At 39.4% G+C, this 20730-nt stretch overlaps 1 protein-coding gene across 1 annotated transcript in view; it reads left to right on the top strand.

Annotated features, from left to right (window-relative positions):
• LOC109918571 (PDZ and LIM domain protein 4-like) overlaps positions 1 to 20730 on the top strand; it is a 107229-nt gene that overhangs the window by 31295 nt on the left and 55204 nt on the right. Inside the window, exon 2 of the mRNA XM_020518500.2 lies at positions 10814 to 10965. Coding sequence (XP_020374089.1) covers positions 10814 to 10965 — 152 coding nt within the window. The remainder of the gene's footprint in view (positions 1 to 10813; positions 10966 to 20730) is intronic.

The raw sequence follows: 20730 nt of genomic DNA, 5'->3' as shown, positions 1-20730 counted from the left end.
TGTATTGTTTATGTAGAAGTCTGAAGGTCAACTTCTTGCATACCAGAGCCAGAACAATTCTTACTGAATTATCGAGGGACATGTGTTTCCTCTGTTTGCTAAATAAATAGTCAACAATATCTTTGTGCAGTTTTTTTTTTCAAACTGCAAATCTAGGGTTGTGAAATGGGCACCACAGCAATTTTTGGGTTTCATTTAACTGTAATTACTTAAACTCCAGTGACACCCTTTACATTAACACAATAAATTTTCATTTTAAATTTGTGCAAAGTAAGATTTACGGTGTGATGTCTTGGAGAATATGCAAGTACCAAGTCTGTGAAGGGAATCCTATACTTTTTTTAAAAATAGTACAAAAGTTAACTCCAAACAAAAATCTACCAAATTTGGGTAATCTCTTCTTTTTTTTTTGTTTCCTTTTGTTCTCCCCCTTTCTAGTCTAAACTAATGTACTGCGTCTAGCCAGAAGTCTCCAGAGAGTATATAGTGCAGAGTCGTGTTCATCTGGGTTGCAAGCTGTAAAAAGAATGCATTGTCACTCGAAGAAAACTGATCTTGTACCTCCTTTTGGCCTTAAGAGAATCCACACATATGCCTACCGCTGGCTGACATATGTGATTAATGAAGGCTGTTCAGTTAGGATTCCAACAATAGATAACCTGATTGGATTGGATTGAGGCTTGACCTTTGGCTACAGAAGTTTACCACCCCGCCAGTGAAAGTACAGTTGTGAAAGAATATTTCCTGACTCTCTTATTTCCCCTACCGCTTTCAAATGCAAGGTAGGAAATAATTAAAATATTACACATAGACCAGGAACCAGCTTCCTATTTTTGTGAAAGTATTTTTTTTTGTGTATATTATATCAAAGTTGAACTAAGGCTGCTAAATCTCCATTATGACTGTGTGTGTGTTTGTATGATTATTTCTAAGTCAATATACTTTGCTTTTTTTATTTAAAAACACTGCATTAAGTTTTTTTTTAAAGCTTTTACATGTGAGTGTTTACATTCATTTAATGGGATTTGAGCATTGCTGATGTGGCCAGACTTTACAGCTCATCTTCAGTTTCCCCTGAGAAGATGGTGCTCAGCTGTCGTCTTGAATGGTTGCAGTCCATATGGTGTAAGTACATCCTGAATGTTGTTGGGGTAAACAAAAAATTCCAGGATTTGGACATAGCAACAGTGAACAAAGAGATGTTTTGCTGTACACTGGGGAGATGAAGCACTGGACAATCGCTTTGCAGAGCACCTACGTTCTGCCCGCAAGAATGACCCTGAACTTGCCTGCCAACATTTGTCTCGGGCTTACTCCAGTGAAGCTCAGCAAAAGCTGGAAAAACAACATCTCTTTCTGCTTGGGGACTCCGCAGCCTTCGTGACTCACTCACTACCGAGCCCAATAATTTTACGGCCTGATCACCACCATCTCCTATTTCCTTAACCCGCAACCTCTATTCACTAGAAACGAGAAAAGAAGTTGCTGGAAAAGCTCAGCAGGTCTGGTAGCATATGTGGAGATAAATTAGTTAATGTTTAATGCGAGACCCAACATATTTTTTTGATTTCTAGAATCCACAGTACTTTTTTTGGTTTTTGTTTAGTACCCTACACACTAGATCCTCCTTTTTGTCATCACATAGGCTGCTACCACAAACAAGCGCTTTTTTTTTCCAAACCACTAATGGTCCCCAGTAGCAGCTAATCTTTCTACCAGGCTGACCTTTTGCTCATTCCTTTTGTCTGCCCGACTCCCTGATCTATCTTCAGCATATACCAATCTTTTTTTTTTTTCCTGGCTAAAACAAGTTCTGAGGAAAAGACACTGAGCCCAAAATGTTAGCTCTGCTTTGTCTCCACAGATGCTGCCAGACTTGCTGAGTTTTCCCAGCAATTTCTGTTTTCGCTTCACTTGAAGCACGCTTGAGTCTGTGTCCTGGCAAACTGAATAACTGGGGCTGTAGAGAATACCTTTTTAAAATAGAGGGAGGAAGGATGTTGCAGGATAGCTAGTTGGATAATAATATCCAGGAAGGGACAGAGTGTTTGAACATTAGGAAAACAACAGCACTAGCGAAAACATGGTAAAAGTAATGGCTTTTTTAAATGCATGCAGTATTTGGAAGAAAACAAGTTAATGGACAGCACAAATATAGTGGTTAATGGATATGATCTTGGCCACTTTGGAGATGTGGTTACAAAGAGATCAAGGCTGGCAAGTAAATATTCCAGCATCTCTGAATTTTTGAAAAGAAAATTGGTGTGGCTTTTGTTTTATGGCAGTGGAATAATTGTGAAATAAATAGTTTAGAATTGGAACATGTTGAATCCATGTAGGTGGAAGATTTTGAGGGGGAAAAACGGAAAACACTGGTGGGAATAGGCTATAGGACCCCTAACAGCTATACCAACGGACAGAATAAATCCAGAATTAAAGAGGTCATAGCTTTTAAAAAAAAAAAATACTTTAATCATGGCTAATTTTAATTTTCATGGACCTTGGGAAAATCAAATTGGCAGAGGTAGCCACAAGGAAGTATTTGTGGTGTACTTGAGTATGTTATGATTCTAACAGGGATCAGACTACGTTTTTGGATTTTTTTTTTCTGTTTTGTTTTTAAACTTGTTCACTGCATGCAAGTGCTGCTGTTTAGATCAGCACTTACTGCCCATCCCTCCTTGCCCCTGAGGGCTTCCAAGAGGTCAACCACATTTGCTGTGGGTCTGAAATTACATGTAGACCAGACCAAGTCATAGAGATGTACAGCAAGGAAACAGACCCTTTGGTGCAACTCATCCATGCTAAGCAGATATCCTAAATAAATCTAGTCCCACTTTTGCCAGCATTTGGCCCATACCCCTCTTTAACCCTTCCTGTTCTGATACCCATCCAGATGCCTCTTCAAATGTTGTAATTGAAGCAGCCTTTACTTCCTCAAGTACATCATTCCATACATACACCACCCTCTGCGTGGAAAAGGTGTCCTTTTCAGCCCCGCGCGCGCGCTCTCTCCTCACCCTATTTTATGCCCCTGGTGAGTTTTATAAACCTCTATATATAAGGTCACCTCCCGGCCTCCTAATGCTGCAGGGAAAATAGTCTCAGTCTGTTCAGCCTCTTCCTTTAGCTCAAACCCTCCAACTCCGGCAACGTCCTTTTGAAAATCTTTTCTGCACCCTCAAGTTTAAGGTAAGGATGGCAGATGTCTTTCCCTAAAGAAGACTATCGAACCAGATGAGTTTTTAAGGGCAATCAACAATTGACAGTGATTACACAGTTGCCTTTATGCCAGGTCTCTAATCCAAATTACACTATTTTACCATGGTGGGATTCAAACCAATATGTCCAGAGATGTGGCCTATGGTTCTGGATCAACGGTACTAGCATTACCATTATGCCACCACCTCCCCCGTGTAAATATATAAAAAAATCTTATTTTATATAAAGCAAGCGTGACTACAGAAAGCTAGGGCACAAAGGCATTTGGATGTCCTCAAAAACCAGCATCCAAGTTCAGCGTCCAAAGTACGGAACAGTTTTTTGGCTCCCTTTTGTATAAGGATATTTGGAGTCAGTTCAGTAAAGACTTTTGTTTATTTGCTGATAGGATGCTTACTAAGTTGAATCTGGGTATGGAGTGATTTTCTTGAGGAACGTTGAGCCTGTACTCACTGGAGCATTGAAGAATGAGAGGTGACCTTAATGAAACCTACAGGATTCTCGAGGGCTTGACGGATTGTTTCCCATTCAGAGAATCTAGAACCAGAGGGCAGAATCTGAGAGGAAGGGGTCACTCATAAGTTGTAGAGACTGGGCCATTGAGCATCTTAAAGGCTGAGACAGCAGATTTTGAATCCAGTAAGAGAATATAGAGTTATGGATATAAGGCAAGAACATGGAGCCAAGGATTCAAATCACCCATGATCTCACTGAATGGAGGTGCAGTCTCAAAGGCTGAATGGCCTCCTTCTATTCATCTATCTTTATGGTCTAGGATCCAACCAATGCACCTATGGCTTTTGAGCTTTTTTTTTAGTGACTTGGAGTAGCACCACTGTTGCATTTTAAAAAGTTCCAAACTTGAACACATGAAGGTTATTTTTAAAAACTTCCACAATAATAGAATTGCGTGGACTGTTCTCAGCTGGGGATTACATATTTTCCATGAATTTATTTGTGCAATACCAGTGGTTAGATTTTTTTTTTAAAAAGTGGACATTGTTGATTTGGCAAATGGTTGAACAGTAGAATATTTAAGCCTTAAAATGAAAGGTGAGCACAAGCAAAGAGCTGGTTCACACTCTTACAAGTCACAATCTACCCTAATTATTCAGCAATTCACTGTCTATCTTTTGAGCTGTAGGCAACTCTTCTCATATTACCGAATTTGTTTCCTAAACACCGACTTGTTGGTTTCTCTTTTTTGAGTAGATGAGATTTATGTCAAGATCCTGTTAATTGCAACTATACTGACCCTTTTTTGTTTTGTTTTTGCGGATCTTTCTGGTCCACTAGTCATTTCTTTATGGTGCTGGAACTTTGATCGCAAGGCTGTCCGTCACTGAAGCAGAACCAAATGTGACTGAAACTACGAAGATTTAATAAATCATGTTGCAGATGATGTTCCAAAAATCTTGCAATCAAACCCACGTACAATAGTATGTTTCATCTTCTCCACTTCTGACAAAAGGAACTTTTTTTGCACTTTTCTCGTTTTATATTTCTGGGATGTTTTGATCCTTTCTGAATTCTTTTGGATATAGTTACCCTTTTTGTATTGGTTCATTAAAATATACTAGAATCAAAGAATCCCAACAGTGTGGAAAGAGACCATTTGATCCATAGGGTCTGCACCAACCCTTTTTGAAGAGCATCCCTCCCAGACCCAGCTCCTATCTTATCCCTGTAGCCACCTTGCCTGCATAATCCCTGGACACTACGGATAATTTAGCATGGTCAAGCCATCTTTGGACTGTGGGAGGATACCGGAGCAGCTAAAAGAAACCTATGCAGACATGGGAAGAATATGTACAAACTCCACACAGTCACCCAAGGCTGGTATTGATCCTGGGTCCCTGGTGCTGAGAAGCAACAGTGCTAGCCACTAAGCCACTTGCTGCCCCAATATTGGCTGATTTTGAGAAATGAGGAAGTGACAGATTTTTCTTAAACTTTCAATATGCCAGAGGTACCTAGTTACAAAACCGTAGATACAAAAGTTAAAAGTTAAACATCACAGTCAATCTTTGTGTAAAGTAGAAAAATATTGCTTCATCCTGAACATCATTGTAGAACAAAGAGTATTCCAGGTGGAGGAGAATGAATGCACTGGTCCTGTGTTTCTGGATGATGGAAACATTAAGTGGAAGAGAAGGAATATGTGGAATGAACATCCTGAAGAAGCAGTGGATGTGGGCACAGTTACAACATTTAGCAGATACTTGGAAAAGTACATGAATAGGAAAGGTTTGGCAGGAATATGGAGCAGACAGGTGGGACTAGGTTAGTTTAGGATAATGTTCGGCATGGACTTGTTGGACCCTCGCATTTGTTTTCTGTGCTATGACTCCGATACAATTCCTATCACTAAAACTACTGTGTACGTTTTTTTTTTTGGCTGGTATGTCAAGGATGCCCGAAAGCTCAAAGGTTTATCTAATGATGACTCCTTCCAACAGGCATTACAAATGAAATCAACATGCTACAGAAACTTAGCAGACCTGGGAGCATCTATACAGAGAAATGTTATAAGATTTGGAATCTAATATGACTCTTCAGAATGTGTTTACTTCAAAACAAAAGTCCGATCAGTCTCGATGGTAACTTTCGTAACTTTGTTTCCCTCTACACTTTTTCTTTTTCCCCAGCATTTTATTTTTATTTCAGACTTCCAGCATCTTTTGTTGTTTTGGTTTTTTTACAAATACAGTCCTCCAGTTCGTAAGTTGATCTGTGATGTACTTGCAGGATATGCAATTGATGCCTAGTAGCTGATTTTGATAATGACATTTCGTGTGCCTTTTTTGAATTTCTGTAGCTTTCTCTTGTGTATCACAATTTTCTAAGGGACATGTTGGTCTTGTCCATTGCATACTTTTAAGCTGGATCTAGATGCCTCCCTCATTAGTTAAGGCTCTATGGTCATAGGTGGGAATATGGAATTCACATCATGACCTTATTTCATGGTGGAGCAAGATAAAAGGTCTAAATGGCCCAACTCTGTTCCTAATTTGTATATTTCTTCTCTGCTTTTTTTTTTGTGCTTTTTTTAACATCCTCTAATTTCTGGTTGAGCTGTTTTTTTTTGCCAGTATTCACCTTTTTCAAAGAAAGCCTCCACATTCTTGTCCAGCTGAGTGGAACTTGCAAAGGATTGATCCGATTCATCTACATGGATTTTCCTCAGTTGCCTGTATTGCCAGGGTCTGTACACCTTTGCCACCTTTTTGGAGTTAGTTGTGAATCACCAATCGTGTATTAATGATGCAAAATGACTGCACGCCCTGTGGTACAAGGTATAAAGTCCTCCTGAGGACTCATTCTCTCCTTCTCAGAATGAAGGTTCTGGTTGACCAAAGGAGGAGATCTGAATTTGACACGTAAAGTCATAATTGCATTTTATGTTAACATTTTGTAGCTTAATTTAAAATCATGTCTGCCAGATATTTTTTAATTAAGAGTTTGCTATCTCTCCAGAAGAGTGAAAATGTCGCTTCTTATTTTTCACTTGCTGTGACCTGGACAATTTGTGACTGCTGACTTCTACTACTGTCCTCTTCCGCCTTCATTTGCAGTGCCTTCAGCAAGGAGCAAAAAAAATTCAGTGATTGTAGGTCAGATATTCACTTGATATCTTGAATGTATTTGGTGAAGGTAAATGAGATAAATACATCACATTACCAATCACTATGCATGGTTAAATGGAAGTTTTTTTTTTAATTCATGGGATGTGGGCATTGCTGGCTCTGCCAGTATGTATTGCCCATTCCTATGTATCATGAATGATTAGTTGTGGCTAAAATTTGAGATATAAGGAATGATGTGGTGGAGAAATCTTGGCTAGACTGACTGAAGTATTAACCCTAAGACCAACGTAGGGTTAATGTGAGTAACAATGTAAGTAATGGGTTAATGTAAGTAAGCATGTAAGTTGGTCAATAAATCTCATTCTCATTCTCATTCTCTTTCCCTCTCCCCCTCCCTGAGTAGCTGATTAAACCATTTATTGCATTGCACCCAGAACTGATACACCATGCTGTTCCTCTAATTCACCTTCTCCCTATTTCCAACAATCCTTTTTTCATTAGTTGGGAAGCACAGCAAATAGAGTGGGGGGCAGCGATGGAAAAATGTCCCTATTGCAACCATTCAGCAATTCCATAGATGCATATTCAGAATTGGAGCTTGCTGTTTCCCTTTTGACCATCCAATACTTTTAGTTTTTCCATTGCATTTCTGTTACAACTCGTTGTAGGTGTGCAATGGCTTGGAGGTGCAAAGCTAGGAAATCAGTGTTTGCCTCAATCGAGATTCAAGCAGAGTAGGCTTGAGTTCTATATTTTTCATGCAATTCCAGCCCCTTCAATCCTCTCACTTGGAAGCTCCCTTTATGTTAATAAGGAGTCTTGATGTTTTGTTTTTTTGTTGGAAGATTTTGAGAAGTTAAATGTACTTTGAAATACAAAACCACCCACAGCAGCTCCGATAACTATAAGTTTAACTTATTCACCAGAGTTTCAGCTGTTTGCTTTGATCAGCTGTTTAGTGAACCAGTTGAGATCTTGCTGCAGCTTGAGAGCTGTTTCTGATGTCAGATTTTTTTTTTAAATGTTGAGTTCTTTAAACCCCAACTTTTAAATTTTGCACATGGAAACTGACAAGAAGTATTGGTTTTGCAAGTGTTTTTTTTTGTTAACTTTGACCCATTTCTATGAGATCTCAAGATAAGTACCAAATTACCAGACTTTTGGGTGTTGTAATGAAGAGTTTCAATAACAAACTCTTGGCAACACACTCAGTAGAGAAGAATATTAAAATTAAGAAGGTTTGAAAATTAAAAATTGGATTTGAAATAATTCATCAGCCTTGTTTATATTGCAAATATATTATAAAACACAGCTTCTGCTTTATCTCCTTCAGCACATTGTCAGAGATACCTACAAGGCTGTTTTGATCTGTAAGACCTGATACTGCAGTGATGGAAAGAAATAAATTTTAAACTCGGCTACATATTAGCTATTTCCCAACTGCTTGCTTCCTAATCTAACTAAACTGAATCATGTGATGAAAGCTCATGATTTACTTTTTTTTTGGAGCTTGTGTGCTAAAGTGGGCAGAACCATGTGAAACTTTAAAATTTCATGTGTGTATACATACGTGAAGGACATAGTTTTATTTCATTTTATATTTGTTCTGAGAGCACTGGGTGGTCTGGAATTTTAATAAGGCATTTAAATGAAATCCTTGAGGTGAACAGTTCAGTGTTTTACAAATCAATGATAGAATAAGGATGAGTGGTGGGAAATAAGCTGTTGTCTCTCAACAATATTCCTATGATACAGGGAGACAGAAACAAATTATTTCAGAAATACTCACTAATATTCTGGGTGGTTACGTATGCCAGTTTCTTTCACCGAGAAGCAAATTATTCAGGGTGGAAAAAGCCATTAACATTTACATTAAATTGACGCAGTTTAGCAGTCTCCAAACATTTGGACAAAAAACAAAAGGCAAGTCCTGAGTGGCTTAAGTTAGGAAACGAATTTCCAGAACCAGAAGGCTTTGGTGCCTTAGAACAAGACATCCTTAGAAGGCTTTTGACTTGCTTTAAGTAGCAAATAAACTGTTAGCAGTTTGTTTACGGATCTTGTTAACAACATTCGCAAAAGAAGGAGTATCCAGTGAATACAGAAATCTTCTGGAACGAAGCCAAGTATGGCCTTGCCAACTGAACCAGGAACCCATCTCTTGCTCTGTTTATTTTCATTGTGTGAGTGTTACATAGATTGAATAAAATCCTTTTTATGGTTTTGTGTTTTTGGAAGTCTTGGTTGAAACTGTAAAACGGTTGCTCTGAAAGAATGGAGATTGGAGATTTGTTTTAAGTAAACACTTTCTGATTTAGAGCTTTCAGAATAAATTTTTTACACTAATGAAACCATTTTCTTAACATTTATAAAACATTTATTTGAAGCTGAGGAAGTCTAAGATCATAAAGAAATATCGATTCTGGAGACTGGGAATTGAAGCTCTGTTGAATTTAAACCCAATAGATGTGATAGAGAAGGAGATTCTCTCTGGTATAGTATTTTTGGGATTAATGGGATTGTATGTTATTGTGTCTTGTTTGAAGGTAGTTTGGCTTATCTATTTTTAACATTTTCTTTTGAGTAACACAGTTGTCTCATTGTTAAACCACATATGCATCATTGTGTGGTTGTGCTTCAAATGGAAGGCCACCTCGTTAAAACAACAAAAAAAATCTAACCAGCAATGTATCAGTGTGGAATCCGAGTTGACCATTAATAACATCAGCTGGGATCATAACATTCCCAACATAATGCCAGTTGATGGCACTGCCGTTGCTTTGTCAGTGTCCTTTAGACTTGAGTTCTAGTGACCTAGAATTTTGTATTTAGTAAATTTTGATCTATTTTCTGTCAGCTAGACAGTTATTGCATTAGAAAAGTGTTTCTTCCTGCTGTTTTGTTAATATATAGCAATTAAGTTTTTGATCAACTGCCTAATACCTTTGCTGAAAGAAACTAATACTTAAACCTTGTCACATGACTCCCAAAGACTTGTGAAATATTTGCTGTCAAATATATATTATTGCAAGAATTCTTGACTGGAGTAGTTACATTTTCACCATGGACCTTAACAGAACTTTACCAAAACTTCTCACTCTAAGAAAGCTGTCCATGTGTAACCACAGGCCAAAGAATTACGAATATATCTTTTGTCAGATGTGTGGACTTGTGCCTTGCTTATGGACATGGAAAACTAAAGTCTCTAATTGGAAAGTCTCTAATTAAAATTAAAAAGGAAGGATAGGCTCGATTTTATTGTACAATGTTTGTTTGAAAGCTGCTTGTTATAATTTAAGGAAGCTATCCTCTTGGACTCCAGTTGCTTGACAAAGTTCTTGTTTAGAATTCAAGTTTTGTAGCAACATTTTTATATATTGAATTGTAAACATTACATTGAATCTAAATGTGTGCAGTGGTAATCTGATTTGAGTTAGACTGCATAGAAACTCAGTCAATTATCATTAGGTCTATTCTATGGATAAAGATATTCCTCTTACTTCATGCAGGAGAATTTCTAAAACATTTGGAATTAAATCTAGTGGGTTGTCTTATTTTTGGCACAATGTATCTCTTTTTTTTTGAACAGTCATCAGTTGTGTCACATGATGATGGTCTCAGTCTCTCTTTTTTTTCTGTCATTATGAATCAATCCCTTCACTTCCCTACCATGACATTGATCGTGCAGTCCTCCTCCTGGTTTTCCTCCCCATCTGTTCTGGCAATCCCATTCCATTTGGTCTTTGTTGGACTCCCCTTACCTTCGTGTGAGTGTGTGACCATCTAACTATGCTATTGTCACAAACCATCAACAGCTGCCAAGTGCACTGCATGGTCTGGTCCTTTCTTGATGTACCAGGCACTGTGTGCCGAACAAATGTGCTCCTTAAACTGACCCTTCTAAACAGTTTCGGTCTGTTTAGACCAAATGTAATCATGGATTTATGTTCTATTTAATGAAGTCACAAACTTCTAAATTTGGGTGCTTCTTTCTTTTATTGAAGGTTACCCCTGGAAGCAAGGCATCCTCAGCTAATCTTTGCCCTGGTGATGTTATTGTGGCTATCAATGAAGACAGTACAGAGAATATGAACCACCTGGATGCTCAAAACAAGATCAAGGCCTGCACAGACCAGCTCACTCTCTCTATTAACAGGTCAGTACTGTCATTCAAGTAAATAATTTTAAGGTCAAATTATGTGAAATGTTCTCAGCAGGGACAAAAGTGTCAAACATAAACTTTAAAAAGACAATCGGATTTTGTAGTTGTTGCCGGTGAATTCTCCAACATCACTTGTTTCTACCTTCCTTCTCTGATTTACTTGAATATATTTTTGCAGGGAATTGTTCTGCTTCACTGGCAAAATTGTGTACTGCCGATTTTTCCCATAGCACGAACCCCATTAGCACTGGAGAGAATACTTGAATCTCTGGGCAAATTAATATTTTTAGGAGCAGGATGGAGTATACAAAATATGGAAACTGGCAAGAAGCAGGGGTGGGAAAAACAAAAGCACACATGGATGCACATACATACACTGTCATTGCAAGTCTCTCTGCCTAGTGGGATCATCACTAGATTGTTAATCTAGAAACTCTCTGTAAATGTTCTGGGGACTGGAGTTTAAATCCTATCATGGTGAATGATGGAATTTGAATTTGATTAAAATTATATGTAATTTATGATCTACCGATGGTTTCATGGTCATTGTTGATGGTTAGAAAAACACCTCTGGTTCACTAATGTCCTTCAGAGAGGGAAATCTGCCACCCTTACCTGGTCTGGCCTACTTGTGACTCCAGACCTACAGCAATGTGGTCAACTCTCAACTGCCCTCTGCAATGACCCAGCACAGTTGTAGAAATTTCTTAGCAATTGATACAAAAAAAAAATCAGATGGACCACCTGACATCAACTAGGCACTGGAAGCGACAACAGCAGAAATGACTTAACCCTGCAAAGTGCTCCTTACTAACGTCTGGTGGGGCTAGTCCCAAAATTGGGGGAGCTGTCTTAGACTAGTACAGGAACAGGCTGAAATTCTTAATAAGACATAATTCTGTGAGTACGACTGTGTCCCATACACCAACATCACCATCCCTGGATTGACCAGTCCCACTGGCAGGACAGGCTCAGCACAGGTGGTGGCACAGTGGAATACAGTTATGAGGGAGCTGCCTTGGAAGTCCTCAGCATTGACTCTGGGCCCCATGACATCAAGCAAAAATGGATTTTTAAAGTTTGTTTGATACTTTTGTCCCTGCTGAGAACATTTCACGTAAAGGTTGACCTTTTTAAACATGGACAAGGAAACCTAATGATGATTGCCACCTACTGTCCTCAGTTGATGAATCAGTACAGCTCAATGTTGAACAACCATTGGAGGAGGAGCTGAGGATGGCAAGGGTGCAAAATGTACGCGTTATTGGGGGATTTCAATGCCCACCACCATGAGTGGTTCAGCAGTAGCAGTAGCACTACTGATAACAGCTGGTCAGGTCCTAAAGGACACTGCTGCTAGACTGGGTTGAGGCAGGTGGTGAGGGATCCCTTGGGAGTGTGATAACCGTACTCTATGTTTATCCTCATCTGTCTGCTAGTTGCCGATACATCTGTCCATGACCGTATCGGTAAGAGTGACCACCGTGCAGTCCTTTTTTGTGGAGACAAAGTGCTGTCTAGAATAATGTCAATCGTGCTGTCCGGCACTGTCGCTGCTAAATAGGATAGGCTTCATACAGATCTAACAAACCCAGACTCCATGAGGTACTGTGGGTCATCAACAGCAGAATCGATCTCCCAACACAATCTCTGCAACCTCTTGGCCTGACCTAGCCCTCGCTTAACCATTACCACCAAACCAGGAGAGTACAGGAGTGCATGCTGGGAGCAGCACTAGGCATACTTGAAAGTGAGGTATCAATCTGGTGAAGCTGCCAAACAACACCACAAACAAGTGGTAGATTATGCTAAGGGATTTCACGGTCAACAGATCCAGTCTAAGCTCTGCAGTCTTGCCACATCCAATTGTGAAGGGTCATGGACAATTACACAATTCACTGAAGGAGGATACTCCACAACATCCCCATCCTCCATAATGGAAGACGCCAGCACATAAATGCAAAAGATTAAGGCTGAAGCACTCGCTGCAATCTTCAGCCAGAAGTACCAAGTGGATTGAGCCATCCTGACCTCCTGCAGTGGTCCCCAGCATACAGATACCACCTTTCAACCAATTCAATTCACTCCATGTGTTAGCAAGGAACAGTTGGAGACCTTAAATTTTGCAAAGGCTGTGGAGCCTGACCACCACCTGGGAATAGTACTGAAGCCTTGTGCTCCAGAACTTGCCATGTTCCAGTACAGTTATGACATTGACATCTATCTAGCAATGTGAAAACTGGCCCAAGTATTTCCTAGATACAGAAATCGGGACAAATCTAATCAGCAGATTACTGCCGCTCTGTCTACTCTCAATTATCAGTAAAATGATGCAAGGTGTCATCAAGGGTGGCACAGTGGCCCAGTGGTTAGCACTGCTGCCTCATAGCACCAGGGGCCTGGGTTCGATTCCACCCTGCGACTATATCTGTGGGAGTTTGCACGTTCTCCCAGTGTCTGTGTGGGTTTCCTCCGGGTGCTCTGGTTTCCTTCAACAGTCCAAAGATGTGCAGGCCAGATGGATTGGCCATGCTAAATTGCCCATAGTGTTTAGGGATGTGTAGATTAGGTGGGTTGTAGGGGCATGTGTCTGGGTGGAATGCTCTGAGGGTCCGTGTGGACTTGTTGCGCTGAAGGGCTGGTTTCTATGTTGTAGGCATTCTAAGTCTAACTATGTCTAGCAGAGCTGTCAAACGGCACTTCTCAGCAATAACCACCTCGGGGACACCAGGGCCACTCGGCTCCTGACTTCGATTACAACTTTAGTTCAAACGTCGACAAGAGCAAAATTCCAGAGGGATAGCCATTGGTATCAAGCCTGCATTTGACAGTGTGACACAAGGAGCCCTGTCATAACCTGGCACATATGATCTTTGTTATTGGAGATTAATCATCTCAGCTCCAGGACATCTCTGCTGGAGTTCCTCAGGATTGTGTCCAAGACCCAACCATCTTCAGATGCTTCATCAATGACCTTCCCTGCATCATAAGGTCAGAAGTGGGGATGTTCTCCAATGATTTCACAAAGTTCAGCACGATTTCACAACTCCTCCAATATTGAAGCAGTCCAGCAGTCCATGTTCAAATGCCACAAAATCTGGACAATATCCAGGCTTGGGATGATGAGTGGCAAATAACACTCATGCCACTCCAATGCCAGGCAACGATCCTCTCCAATTAGAGAAAATCTAACTACTGCCCCTTGATTAGTCAATAGTGTTACTAATACTGAAATCCACACTGTCAACATCCTGGGTTACCATTGATCAGCAACTTAACTGGACTCACCATATTTAAAAATAGAGGCTCCAAGAGCAGGTCCTCTGCAGCGAAGCTCTCTCGTGCATGCTCTCCTTCTGACTCCCCAAAGCCTGTCCATCACCTACAAGGCACAAGTCGTCATGTGATGAAATTATGGGGAGGTGATGGCCTAGTGTTATTGCTGGACTGTTAATCCAGAGACCCAGATAATATTCTCGGGACCTGGGTTTGAATCCTGCCATGGCAGATGGTGGAATTTGAATTCAATACATATCTGGAATTAAGGGTCTAATAATAACCATGAATCCATTGTCAATTTGGAAAATCCCATCTGGTTCACTAATGTCCTTTAGGGAAGGAAACTGCCATCCTTACCTGGTCTAGCCTACATGTGCTCCAGACCTACCAGCAATGTGGTTGCCTCTTAACTGCCCTTTTAGGCAATTAGGGATGGGCAATAAACGCTGCCTAGCCAGCGACACCCTCATCCCCACTTGCCTGGATGGGTGCAGCTTCAACCATATTCGAGCTTGACACCATTCATGACAAAGCAGCCCACTTGACTAACACTATATCTAGAAACATCCTCTCGCTCCACTGCCCATGTTCCGTAGCAGCAGTGAGTATTATCTACAAGAGGCACTGCAGAAAGTCACCACAGACCTGAACACCATCTTCCAAACCCATAACCACTTCCATGTAGAAGGACAAGGGCAGTAGATACATGGGAAGACCACCATCTGCAAGTCTCCCTCCGAGCCACTCGCCATTCTGACTTGGAAATATATCACCATTCGTTCGCTATCACTGCGTCAAAATCCTGGAACTGCCTCCTTTAATGGCACTGTGGGTCAACTTGCAGCACATGGACTGCAGCCATTCAAGAAGATAGCTCACTACTGTCTTCTCAAGAGATGGCCAATAAATGCTGACCCAGCCAATGACACCCACCTCCCACAAAAGAATAAAAATACTCTCTCTCTGTATTCGGTTATTGTTTTGATCTATGTTTCATTTTATTTAGAAGTTTTTGACATGCAGACGTGCCGAGTTTAATAAAATACCACAAATCCACTCAAATAATTTTTAATGGATGTAATCACTTCTCTCGTGCGCCAGACTTGTCCCTCTTTTTTTTTATTACATCATAAATGTCCTTTTTTTTTCGAAACTTTTACAAGGTTAAATGAAGTGACTTTTATTTTCTTCCTTTGCCCCTGCCCAACTCGAGCAAGTACAATCTTAACTAACTTTTGCCCCCATGGTTTGTACAACAGTGTCAACATAACAAATTTGTTCAGAAAGAAAACAATTTAAGTTTGGAGTCAGTGAATAAAGTGCTTTGAACAACCAAAAAAATGGTTTATCTGAATGTTTGATTTTTCTGAAAGGCAGTGAATAAAAATGTACATACGGTTTAATCCTTTATTGCTATTCAGTGATGTCGTTGTTTTAGCCATGGCATCAATGATGAATTTTTAACTTTGCATGGTGGCTTATTGAGTATGCGCATTAAGCACTGTTGCAGACAAAAATCCATTTGCAATATGAAATTGAATTACTTAAGATTTTTGAAAGTAAACCACATATATTATCCTGTTTGTGTCTTTTTGGGCAGAGTGTTGGGGGTTGTCTGGTGAGGGACTGCCTTTTGTCATGGGGCTCCCTTTTCAATTATATAGTCATACTTCAGCCCATTGAATTTTTTGGCAACCTATCCACACTAATCCCAACTTCCAGCACTTTTGATCGAGATTGTCTACTCGATTGTCCCCACTACTACTTCTAGGACTTCCTGCCTCTGACCCAAATGAAACTCTTCCAGCAAAATCCTCATTCTTCCTCAGTGAGAGTAGGCTGAATCCCAGGAGTTGTCACCCCATCTGATGGTTTGCAGTTTTCTAGTCCCAGCAATGCCAATCAAATTATCTGGCAGTTCTGAGGTGGGAGTCCCTTTCAAAGTAGGGTTGGGACATGGAACAGCATTACCAAAATGTAGCCACATAAGGTCTCTTAAATAATGTAAATGAAGCCCTCATCTGTATGACTTCTTAAATAATTACACTTCTCTTCTTTTGAATGTTCTACCACGAACATGTCTAATGTTTTTAATGAGCCTGTATTTCTTTTTAAAAAAAATTGCTGACAAAATAGTGATGCTGTTTTGACAACAACTTAACCATTGCAGACCTGCTGTTCTTTTTGGGGGTTAATTGATTTCATCATCGAACAAAAGAAGTTTCGATTGTAAATATTCTAAAGCTACTTCTGCAGTTGAGTATTTGCATGATTTGAATTGACTTTGCCAATTATGTTCATGTAACACAATTTACTTTTAAGCTTCAAAGTACACATCAGATTTATAATAAATCAAAGCAGAGTGCAAATGTATTATATGTATGCCGATTCACTTTCCTAAATTATTTTCCTCCTCATTATGCTCCTTTTCTTTTCTATTAGTTAATTCAACTTGTATATTTCTTTCTCCTGTATTTGGAGCCAGAAGAGGTGGTTATAGCAATGCTACCCACCTCTGGAGCCATCAAAACTTAAACAGCAACATGCACACACTCCCCTGTATCTAATTCTATGATTACCTATCGGGCTGACTGCTGCTTTTGTTCCTCTGTCTGTCTTTTTCTGTGAACTGCGGAAGTGGGAGGGCTGTCTGTCTAAATTCTCTTCCACTCCATTATTCACCAGTGGGTTCATCAATCAATCCAGTTCACGTTTTTTTTTCCCTCCCCTAGAAACTATCTGTTACCATTGTCAAAATGAATTGAAACCAGCCTATCTTAATAGGATCAGACAAGACAAGAGGTTGTCATTTTGTCCATTTGAAATAAATTGTGAAAATTGATTTTTATTTTCTCCATAATCTAGTTCATCTAAACCACTCAATAATTTCAGACTGGGAATTTAAAACTGTAAAATTGCTGGTGACTTAAAGACAAAAATAATCAAAAATCCTAAACTGTAGTGTGTTTGGGGAGTAGTGAAGGCACTACATAACTGGTGGACATTTAAAGTACCAACATTTCATCAGTAATTTGTTTCAATTTAGATGGTGTTCTTTCCCTCCACTTGAGGTATTTTTAAGTGGTCTCTTATTTGTATTTCCTGCCTGTTTTGTATGTGTATGTGTGCATGTGTACACATCCAGGTTCCCTGGATGCTCTGTAGTCCCAGTAGTGCCAGACAAGGGTAATGGCCTCTACAGGGGTAGCAAGGTAGCAGTGAAGATGGATGCCCAATTGACTAACACTAAGGATTTTGGGCTGCTTTGGCTTGGAGCCACCAGCAAGGAAGGGAGATGGGGTGTTGGATTAGAGAAATCATGTTCGGGGAACAAAGTGAGGGGAACCATCTTTTTTCCTCTGGGGATTTTCTGCTGCCCCCACTCCGCCAATGTTAGGGGCATCCCCAAAAGAGGCTTCTACTGTTCCTAAAATTCATACCATTATTTATCCATACCTACCTTATTAAATACTATTAATCTCTTTAATCTCTTTTAATTGTGGATAGTTTAATCCTCAACCTTCTCAAGGTAACGGGATCTATTTTCAATAATTTTGCCTTTTTTAAGCCTTGGTATTATTCAGGTGATTCTGCTCTCTAACCCTCCCACAGCTATTTCTGGAGATAGTGCTCAAAACTGATTACACCACTCCAGATGTGATCTGACCATAAGAGAAACACAACTTTTTATCTTGGGGTACTGGGAAATTCCCAATCACCTGTGATTTGGTGTGTGTGTGTGTCTTCCCTATATATTTTTGACTTCCTGATCTGAAGTAAGTGTGGTATTTTCTGCATTTGAATTCAATCTGCCCTAGTTTTTCCTGTTCACTTCATTTGCTTTTTTCAGCCTGTCCTTTTTTTTTCTTGGTTTTTTTTTGTTTTTTAATTTCCCTTTTATTCATTTAACAAGATGAGGGCATTGCTGGCAAGGCAGCATTTATTGCCCAGAGGGCAGTTCAGAGTCAACCACATTGCTGAGGACCTGGAGTCATCACGTGTAAGCCAGACCAGGTAAGGATGGCAGTTTCCTTCCCTAAAGGGGATTAGTGAACCAGATGGGTTTTTCCAGCAATCAACTATGGATTTACTGTCATCATTAGGTCCTTCATTGTAGAGTATTTTTTTATTGAATTCAAATCCTACCATCTGCCATGGTGGGATTTGAACCGGTGTCCCCAGAATGTTATCTGGGTCTCTGGATTAACAGTCCAGCGATTAATACCATTAGGCCATTGCCTCCCTAAATTACTAACTTAGTATCATCTTCAAGCTTGGATATCTAGCTCTTGTCATTTTATCTATATAATTTATTGAAAAGTTGAGGCCATCTATTTAAAAAAAACACACTTGTCCCATTCAGTGAATGTTGTGCTTGTTCCTGCTCTGTCTTCTGCCCACCCAATCAATGTTGCATGATGTGTGTTTAAAGAAAGGCAACTTTTATCACTTGACTTTTAATTTCTCTCATTATAGTCGATCTCTAACCAGGCATCCATGCCTTATGGTTTTATCATGTGAAAAGATAAAGGCACTAAGATGTTGGAAGCAGTCACGTGTTCCAGTAGAATCGCATTGTTGAAAATCATGTGCACTTGAGTCTAAGCTAGGCAATTGGCATATCTTGAGCCTGTAATTAAAACAAATACTCCACTAGCATGAATTTTGAGATGTGAAAAAAAATGTTGGCATTGAATGAAGATGTTGACTGATGAAAATTCATATCACTAAATCTTATGTCAGAGATGTCATAATATTTAATGAAAGATTTCTGCAAATATTAGTTTTGCTCACATATTTAAAGAACTGTGAAAAATTTTTTAAGGCTGCACTTGTACCCCAAGGTTTATCAGTTAATTTCTTAATAAATGGCTTGGATCTACCTTTGTGTCAATGTCTTCTGATTTAAAGACTGCTAACTTGCATATACTTTAAACATAGTCTTGAAACATAACTCTTCCTTCAATCCTGTACAACTAAAAACAAAAATTTTTATTTTGACGTTGTCTTTGTGAACAAAATACACTGGTCTATTGACTTATTGTATAAAATGGCCAGAGCTTTCCTATTTTATGATGACTAGATCTGGAATTCTTTAGTACTGAATTCAATTGGAAGAGGTTTGATCTTTTGGGATCTATCTCTTCCTACTGATGCACTCTGATTTCTGGAAGTTTTTAAGCTTCCCATCAAGCACTAAGATCAAATTCATAAGATACGTTAGCTTTAATCTATTCTGACCCGTATCTAATCTTGATCATTTTTTTTTAAAAAAGGAGCATTCTGCAATAGCAATCAAGGATGAAGGGGCTGGCCTTTGGAATATGTTTGTTATCTGATTTTTTTTTGTTAAAAGAACAACTATTATCTGACTATAAATCAATCATTCAGAATCTAGAAATGTAACCTGATTCTTGTTATCAGTATAGTAACCATTCAGTTGTAGGAATGGAAACATTTGGCAGGTGTCTTTAGGTCACATTTGATTGATCCAAGCTGAATTTGTGAAACCTATAGTTTGGACAGAATTGCACCGGTCTAGTCCATAGGTTATACATTCAGGTTTCCATCTAGTTAACCTCTGTGCTCAGCACATTCTTCTGAAGCTTGTGTAGACATTATTAATTTTCCTTTTAAGAGCAGGTATGTCTGCACATTAGTAATTGCCACTTTGTAACAAAGAATAAATGGTCACCCTGATCCAAAAACACTAATTTTAGTTTTCTGCCTCATTCAAAATTAAAGAATACTTTGCATTGCCTTCTTCAAATGTTAAACTCTTTCGGATTATATTTTGCTGTTAATGGCTGGGTGTGCCCTGCAATTTTTATGCTCACTGTCCTAGATTAGAATGGAATGTAACCTGTCAGTAGTTGTAGGGAGGTCCGCTGGTAATTTTAGTTTAAAAGTGAGGTGTGTTGGGGTTTTTTTCTGTTTCTTTTTGACCCCTGTTCAGAATGGTCAAACTTATTTAAAAATAGGTGGATTACGATGGAATAACTAAAGGGCAAGACTTGATGTTGTAACACTTCATATTGTAACGCTGAAAATCAGCATTAAAAAATTTAACATTTCCCTCGTTTGCTGTATTAGTTACTTGCACAGTTCATGATCTAAAGTGCTCAAAATGCTTTATGACCCATTTTTGCTTGCATTTCTGCCTGAAAGTGCGTCAGTATCTCCAAGCTTTTCAACAAGCTCCTTTTTCCCTGCCATTGCTGCTATGTAGGGTTGAGTCTTCGCTTATCCTTCAAAGATCATTCAACTCTGCCATTGGATTATCCACCACCAACATCTACTCTCTTATTTCCCCTTAACTTTGGTTCTCTGATGAGCAGGGACAGAGTCCTTTTTATCTGCATCCTGCTTCACTGCTAACCCAAACACGCATGGCAGTAAAGATAGTAGGAACTGCAGATGCTGGAGAATCTGAGATAACAAGGTGTCGAGTTGGATGAACACAGCAGGCCAAGCAGCATC

Source organism: Rhincodon typus, chromosome 12, assembly GCF_021869965.1.
Source record: "Rhincodon typus isolate 14 chromosome 12, sRhiTyp1.1, whole genome shotgun sequence".
Lineage (NCBI taxonomy): Eukaryota > Metazoa > Chordata > Chondrichthyes > Orectolobiformes > Rhincodontidae > Rhincodon > Rhincodon typus.
Note: the sequence above shows the minus strand (reverse complement) of the source record. Positions and strands in the feature narration are given on the sequence as shown.